At 30.0% G+C, this 9194-nt stretch overlaps 1 protein-coding gene across 1 annotated transcript; it reads right to left on the bottom strand.

Annotated features, from left to right (window-relative positions):
• Window positions 1-3470: 3470 nt before the first annotated feature.
• LOC142331673 (uncharacterized) lies at window positions 3471-4112 on the bottom strand. The gene has a single exon (XM_075377704.1). It carries the CDS (start codon window positions 4110-4112, stop codon window positions 3471-3473), a length of 642 nt encoding a protein of 213 aa, XP_075233819.1.
• Window positions 4113-9194: the final 5082 nt, after the last annotated feature.

Genomic DNA, 9194 nt, shown 5'->3' with positions numbered 1-9194 from the left:
TATTATTAATTTTACACATTATTGGTCCTTGTCCCCTTCAAAGTACTCCCGTTCCCTGTTCACACACTTTTCTCAGTGACGTTTCCATTTCGTGAAGCAGTCTTGGATAGTTTCATTTGATTGTCTTTAAGGTCTGTGACGAATTTGCTTTAATGTCATCAATAGTCTCAAAATGGTGTTCTTTCATGACTGGTTGTAATTTCGAAAATAAGAAAAAATTGCAATTAGCCAGGTCTGGCAAGTATTTTATTTCTTTCACTTTTACAGAATTAATAATTAATGGAGTAATCCTAATACTAATTATAATATTACTTAACTTAATCATGCTTAATTTAAAATTATTATATAATACAATTTAATATTTGTTACTTAACTTAATTTATATTATTTGTAAAAGATGAAAGATTAGGTGTCTACAAGGGTCTTGCCCGTTTTGTAGCACCATCCCTTTTCTATTAATCATTTTAGTTAGAGTAAGGGGAAAAAGTAAACAGTTTTATCTTATATAGGAGGATTAGTTTTGGTTCAATTCATGATTTACTCTGGTGGAAACTCATCTTTTCTGCAGTTAAGTATAGAGAAGATGAATCGTCGTCAAATATTTATGTTTACTAATAAACCTTTCAGCCAGTGCTACTCGTTAAGTTATATATGTAAAAAATCTATTACTATGTTAAGACCAATAGTATAAAGCATTATAATTAATTATATATGTAATCGTAAATCATGTAATTACATGGAACATACTTTCAGCGTCATCAATATTAATTAGCCATCGTCTTAGTAGCTTTAAGAAAGTGTTTAGGTTCCTACTGGTCTTTATATAATTAGGAAGTATGTTATACAATCTAGGAGCAGTAGCTGAAAAGAACTTCATATAACTAGTTTTATTTGCTCTGGGGACATATACATTCCTTTTACTTCTAAGTTCGTGCTCGCTTATCATACTATCTCTATGACCGCTTCTGATAAAGAAAATTTTCATTACTTTATAAACATATAAATAACGTAGCGGTAATATAGACAATTCCCTAAATATTTGCAAAGAATGATCTGTAGTTCTTTTTTTACTTATCATTCTAACAAATCTTTTTTGGATTTTGATTATGGAATCTAAATTTGTAACATAAGTTCCTCCCCGACAGCTGATGCCGTAGTCTAGTCGACTATGCACAATAGCAAAATAAAGTTTTCTCATGGTTATTTTTGGGGATAGTTTGTTTAAAAAATAAAATATCCTAAGATAGCTTAAACGTTTTTGCTTTAATAGCGCAATATGATTCTTTCAGGTTAGACCACTATCTAACACAATGCCCAAGTATTTACAAATATCATGTTGTTTGATCTCATTACATTCTAAACAGTTTGATTTATTTATCACACATTTTTTACATTTATATTTTATTGTAAGTGGCAGTTTTATTTTCCCCTTTAAGCAGAAGTTGATACAAAGTTTCTTCAACTCTACTTCTATAAGTGATAGAAGTGGATAGCCACTTCTATCCAGGTGTTGCGAACATAACACAAGGCAGTATCATCTGCAAATGCATATACATTACCTTTAAGCGGCGCCGAACAGACACTATTTACATATATTATGAATAGTATGGCTCCCAATACGGATCCTTGTGGGACTCCATATTGTACCCCAGCAGAGTTACTTAAACACCCTTTTATTCTCACGCACTGTCGCCTGTTGATCAAATAGCTCTCAAACCAATCAAATGAAACACCTCTAATGCCACTCATCCACAGAATGCGTAGGACATTGTGGTCTACACAATCAAAAGCTTTTGTTATGTATAAAAATAGACCACTCACACATTTCTTATCATTTATGCCCTGAAATACTTGGGTAGTAAAATTTAAGAGCGCCTTTTCAGTATTGCTCCCAGCCATGAATCCATATTGGTTTTTACTAAAAAAAGAAGTTTTATTGAGGTACGATATTAATCTGTTGTTCATACATTTCTCATAGATTTTAGAGAAGATAGAGAGTAGAGATATTGGTCTATATTGAGTCCGGGAATTTCCCAGATTGGAGGCTTACATTTACAAGAAAGGATAAGATATGTGATATATGATCTACCACTAATTTAACAATTTTTGAGCTTATTCCATCGATACCAGGGGATTTATTGTTTTTGAGATTTTTGATAATATTTTCAATCTCAGCATTAAGGACAGGCTCAACGAACATTGATGACACTTCACATTTTATATTTGCCAGATCATTATTTGTATCATGTAAGTGACTTACAACATTTATGAAATAATCGTTAAATATGTTAGCTACTTAAAATGGTTCAGAGATATTTTTATTATTTCCATTATTTAGTTCAATAACTTTATCTTTTCTTTTTTGACCGGTTAAGGAATTAATTACTTCCCACTCCTTTTTAGAATTTCCTTTACATCTGTCAAACATGTTATCTTAGTATTTTTGTTTAGCCGATGTAATCTTAATTTTAAGTTTATTCCTATATGTTTTATAATGTTTAATTAAATGTACGTTATTAGGGTGCGCTATTGTTTTTTTGTATAATGAATTGCTTACCCTGTATGACTAATTGAGTTTTAGGTTCATTTATAATTTCAGTAAATTTTCTTATGAAAATGTCAAAAGCTGCTGACGCATCGTTATGTATATAAACATCCCGCCAATCTACTTTAGCAATAAGGGAAATTAATTTATTATAATCAATTTTAATAGCATTCATATTATTCTCATTTTTAATAATATTGGAATGTGTCACATTAGAGATATGCGATATCCCGACGCCTATAAGACTATGATCTGTTATCTGCAAATGACTCGCAGTTGAAACTATTTCATAATTATTTTTCTTTTCTTTTCTTGACAATAAGTGATCAATCCATGTTCCACTTGTAAGTTGTGTGGGTTCATTGACTAATGATTCAAATCTATGGCAGTTATAAATAGTTTTATATTCATCTATTAAGTGGGATTCAGAAAGTAGGTTTAAGTTAGTCACCAATTATTAGAATTAATTTTAGACAGCACATCACTAAATTCATTTAAGAAGTGCCTCTTATCCTTACTATGTAACCTATATAACGCAAGTATTGTATATTTAATATCATCGTGCACTAGGTCAATAAGAATTGCATCAGATGCAGACAGAGATAAAGAAACCCTTCGGTAGTTCAATTTAGAATTGATATAAACAATTATTCCACCTGATCTGTAACCTTCATTGCAATTAGCTATCATATCATAATTTTTTATTTCGTATTAAGATTCTTCATTTGACATTATCCAAATTTCCGATAAAACAATTAAATCTGGCATGTTTTTAAATTTAGATAAATTAACTAATAATTCATCAAAGTTCTTTCCCAGACTACTAATGTTTTGGTGCAGAATTTTAAATTCACAGTTCATTAATTTATTAAAATTGGTAGAGATCATTAGAAATAAAAATTTATTTTAACATAAATAAGTGTGCTTACGGTAATTTGTTTAAGTCCTCTTCATTCTTAATTTGCACAACTCTGTCTTTTTCATTCTTCCGCATAAGTATTTTCCCATCTCGTAGCCAGATGTACTTGTAACCTTTAGACTTTTTTGCCTGCCGAGCGAGCGCATATAGCTGTCTCCTTGGTAGACAGAGCGACTCATTTGTGTATACTGGAGTATCAGTTGTAAATCCCATGTTTAATGTAGTGATAAATTTTTTATCTCGTTTCTTCATGAAATTTTCCTTATCCCGCCTTCTGACGAACTTGACAATGATTCTGTCTGACATATTATTTTTCCCTGGCAATCTGTGACAAGCATCGATCATCTCATCCGTAATTTGGAAACCAATTACGTCTCCCACTTTTTTAATTGTCTCTACAACATCTTCATCATCTTTTTTGGGAATACCGTGAATTTCTATCATACTTTTATACTTTTCTATCATACTATATTGCTCCGCATCCTCAAGTCTGAACTCAAGCTGTTTAAGTTGTTGATAGAGATTATGGTTTTCAGCTGTCAAATTCTCAATTTTTTGAACATACTCTTCTAATTTTAGTGTCTGGTCAGCAATTATTTTTGATTTATCATCAATCTTTTTGTGTAGGAGGTCTAACAATTCATTCATATCACTTATCATACGTTTCTGGGCTCTCTAATTCATTTATAGCGGACAACACGTCATCAAGTGTAAAGTTGTTTCTTTGTACAGCAATTTCTAGTTGAAGATCTTTTCTTTTGCTTAAGGCGCAATGTTCACATCTCCAAATTTCATTATTGAATATCAGCAATTCAATGTCATCTTTGCTCATATTTTTACAGCTTGCATGAAATAATGTCTTGCAGTCAATGCAAGCTATTTTACTATGTTTAGTGGTTATATTTTTATTACAAACTCCACATTTAGGCATGATGTTGGCATAAAGAGCAATGTATGAAGAACAATAAACCGATAATAAATTTTGAATAATAGACTGCATATAGATCCTCTGTTGATATGTATTCACATCGAACGCAAAGTTAAGTTTCCCTTTTCTTTTCCTGTTTTAGCCTCTGGTAACTACTGTTCAGGTAATACTTCAGAGGATGAATGAGGATGATATGTTCCGAGTGTAAATGAAGTGTAGTCTTGTACATTCTCAGTTCGACCATTCCTGAGATGTGTGGTTAATTGAAACCCAACCACCAAAGAACACCGGTATCCACGATCTAGTATTCAAATCCGTGTAAAAATAACTGGCTTTACTAGGACTTGAACGCTGGAACTCTCGACTTCCAAATCAGCTGATTTGGGAAGACGCGTTCACCACTAGACCAACCCGATGGGTTAAGTTAAGTTTCCCTAAAAATACTGTTCCATTTCATTATACAATTACCATCAATCACTACCACAAAAATAAGACTCCGCATTTCACCACTTATCAAACACCAACACACTAATTGCTTCCGATGTTTACTCCTCGAACTCTGGATTAATACTAAATACTAGTCCTAATACTATTAGGACCTAATATTTAGGTCCTAACAGACTTTCATTTCTTTACTAAAATAGAATTTTTAAGTAGCACCTTTGGAAGTGATTATGAAATCAGAAAAGATATCACTTAGTAGCCTACAAAACCACCAGCAGTTTTCTGAGATTTTAGGAGTAGATTTACTACTGATTTTAATATGATAAATTTAGGCCATGACCATGTAGAAAAATAAAGGAAGTTTTGTTGTAAGAATATATTTTTTAACTAGTACTCTTTTTAATTTATAATAGTCAACATTCTTTATTTTCTGAATTATCCTGTTGTTTTCCACATTCAAAAAGGTATAATACAGTATTCCCTTGCTACCTATTTATTCTTGAGCATTACTATAGGCACTTCAACCCAATTAGTGTTATAATGGATGGTGAATTTTTGTAGGAAGTGAAAAATGCCAAACCTTACTGGGAATCAAGCCCAGCCAGCGCCTTATAGGGGATATATTCTTGCAGTCTACTGAGAGTGGCAAAACATACTATGGAAAAGAGTAAGTTGTATTTCTTGATGATATAATAAAATTAAATTAATATGATTCTGTGGAAGATAATTAATCAAAATTTTTTTATAAATAGTTATAAAAATAACCAATGCAAATATTTATTGCTTCGAGGTGAACAAACATTGATAAGAAAAATAATGGTGAATCTGTGATTGAAGTAGCCCTTCTACTGTAACATAAATTTGATGAAATGACAAACTATGTAAGACTATTAATGTTTTAACAATAAAAACTAAAAGTTTTTATTAGAAGTTCAGAGACTTATTTTTGATGTAATTATTTTTCAGCAGATATAAAACATGACTCATAACAAGCAGTTCATGTAGATTGCTAATCAATTACTACCCAGGGCTTGATTGGAATACAGAATAATTGAACCTTCTACTGCATATAACACATTCAGTATTTTAAAATATGCAATCAATAGGTACAAAGTAATAAACTCTGTAAAGGATAGAAAAACTTGCATAAAATCTTGAATCCATATGTGCTTGTATAGAAAGATAAAAAGGAAAGAGTTAATTGAAAATTATACTGACTTTAAAGAAACAAAAAAGTATTTAATTTATTTGCAAATTTTAATAATAGTATAACCAAATTTTCAAAGTAACAGTAAACCATATAAAATAATTTCACCTGCACAGGAGACATAATTAATGACAAATAGCAAATGAATTTAATTTGTATTTTTTGAAGGCTCTTTTGTAAGAACTGAAGCTGCATCCTTTTACTTGTAATGGAAACATTACTTAGGGAAATTGTGTTAGTAGCTTTTTATAGATTTGATGAAAGCCTTTGAGTGTTAATCAAATGCGCTGGGCAGCTGCACCCGGCGCATCACCATCGGTCCACTCAGCTTCAACAGCAGGTAAAAAAAATGTGAGCACATACAACAAACAAAAAAAAACCATACGCCATCCTTTTTTTATAGTAGTTACAGTTAGATGCAAAATCTCAATGTGACTTAGCCCTAAAAATATTCAACAGAATTCCAGCAGAGTTTAAATGAATGAACTTGTAAACTTTTATTTTTCTTCTCTTATATCTATTATAAAAAACTGATTAAACTGATTTTTAGGCAAGATAATATGAACTGTAGTATTTCATATGTACAATTAAGATAAATATCGTAATATTTAATTATTACTGTCTTATCTTTTAAATTAACCATTGTTTTCTTTTATATTACAGTATTTCAATGTTGTTATAATGATTAAAATGAAAAAAAAACATTATTGAGTATCAGAAAGAATTATAACTGTAGAGTGTATATAACAATGATTAATACTGTTCTTTTGTAAATATTACATAGAATGCAGATTTTTTTCACCTTCCAATAATTAATGGAATAATATAAATATTATAATTTATATATAATTAAATTCTTCTCTACTAAATATCATCTTTTCCTTGCAGTTTTTGGCTTTTTATACTTTTTTCTATATATACATCAACTTATGCAGTTTTCTACAAAGTGTTATCTTTCTATCTAAACTCTCTTCTGCTTTAATTATTTCCTCTTAAATTTTCAACTTGTTTTGCCATATATACATTTTTTGGAAATTCTAGGCCTGTAATTGATTTGTTTATACCGAACAAGCTTAAAAATACTTTTTTTCTAATATATAAAGGCCTGATGATGACAAATTGATATGATTAGTTTATCATGTATAGAAATTGTTCATTGTTCTATAAAGTGATTAATTGTATCATTCTTTGCAATCCGTAATTATTTCTTCAAATCAATCAAAGCAGTTTTTAGTTGAAAAATGTTTTTCCTTCACTGAAAGAATTCTTAGTTCTCCTTAAAAATACATTTATAACAAGATTGATGTAGGTTAGAGTTAATCTCAATTTAATTAGGTGGTGACTTTCAGTACTAGCCATCACAATGATATAAAAAAAAGGTTCAGATTTTTAAGTTCTTATCACATCTTTGTCTTCTGTGCCCCAACTAGACTTATTTGTTGTTACTTATTAATTTTGCATCTTAAATATAAGTTTACACTTCATCCCAGATGCAATCAGAATCTATGACACTCCTGTATAATACACATATTTATATGTATATTTTCAAACCATATGTTGGTTTTAAAATATCTGCCTTAAAGGCAAACTTGACATCTTCTTGTTCTACTGGTCTCACCCATGCATCTTGTCTTTTAAGATGTTTAAAAAGGGTGATCAAAATCTATGTTCATTACTCAGTGAAAAATTCTGTAAACCTAACTTCTCTTTCATTTTCTCCGGAATTCCAGACCCTCATTTCTGTAAAATTGTCATCTCCTTTTACATTTGATTAGTTCATTTGTTTCTTCATCTGCTGGAGGTTGCACACAAATCTATTGTTATAAATGATTTTGAATCTATCCAGGCTAAAATTATTCTCTCCTTGCATTGCTTTTTTTCAACATAATCTTTGTCTAGATTCATAATTACTATTCTTACTCCTGTATTAATTCTAATTCTTTATTTCCTTAACTCAAAATCATGTTGATCTTTTCATTTACCCACTAGTTTCTACTTTATTTAGTACACTATTCCAAATTTTTTTTCTCTTCATTTCACCATTCAACAAAATATACAATACTAGGTCAACATCCACACAAAATCAAAATGAATGAATAACACAATAGTCTGTTACTATAACGGTTAAAAATAGGAAAAACAGATTAAATAAAACCACTCTATGTATAAGGTATTATTGTCTTTAATAACATTAATCCAGATTTAATTTTTATAGTTATTAATAAAATATCTATGATAGTCATTCTGTTTATGTAGATACACTTTTTGCTTTTTAACTCGTGACAAAATGTTTTGTCTAGCTTTAATTCCTTTAAGGTTGCCCTATTATGTATTTGAAATTCAAAATGTAGTATTCTTCCACAATTTACTGCACCAATAATAATTTATAAATGCATTCTATATATTGTGTATCATTGTCTACCAAAGAAACGATACTTAACAACCAATCGTTTTTTTGCTTATGATTTTAGGAGTTTATGAGTAATTTCATAGCGTTGTGATTACATTAAATGAAAACTGTTTTAAAATGTATCAAATGCTGAGCATAGATCCTTTTGAACACAACATTTATCAGCTTTGCCACAAAAAAGAATTCATCCACTATGCACAAACATGTGCATACTTAAAACAAATGTATTATATGAAAAGTATTGTTCAAAGAAACACTGATGAGCGATTTTCTGCAAACATTGACAAAAAAAAAATACAAAGGCCATCAACTGAAAATGTAGCTCTAAATATGAAAGAATGTTATAATCGTCCACAGGAAAGAAAGAGAATCTATCCAGAAGATACATTTTGTGCTCTTTGAACAAAACACAAAAAGGAAGATATCAGCGATATGCAACAAGGTGGAGGAGTATGATGTAGTGTAACACTATATTTCACTCCAGAAGATACATTTTTGCATTATAAAAATATTTCATTTAAATGTATAAGCTCCTACAAATATTGTGTCAGTGCTTCACTACAAATGGTAGGTGAACACTACCACCATTTATAGAGTGTTTACTTAAGTTGACCTCTCTATTTATGGAGTGTTAACCTCCTACCAGGTTATGGAATTTTAATACTAATAAATCTTGTATTACTTATTAGACTATAAGTTAACATACCAAAATTTATAAATAAAAAAAATTGATGAAAATAA

This window comes from Lycorma delicatula, chromosome 10, assembly GCF_047948215.1.
Source record: "Lycorma delicatula isolate Av1 chromosome 10, ASM4794821v1, whole genome shotgun sequence".
Taxonomy (NCBI): domain Eukaryota; kingdom Metazoa; phylum Arthropoda; class Insecta; order Hemiptera; family Fulgoridae; genus Lycorma; species Lycorma delicatula.
The sequence above is the reverse complement of the archived record's forward strand: the minus strand, read 5'-3'. Positions and strand labels throughout refer to the sequence as shown.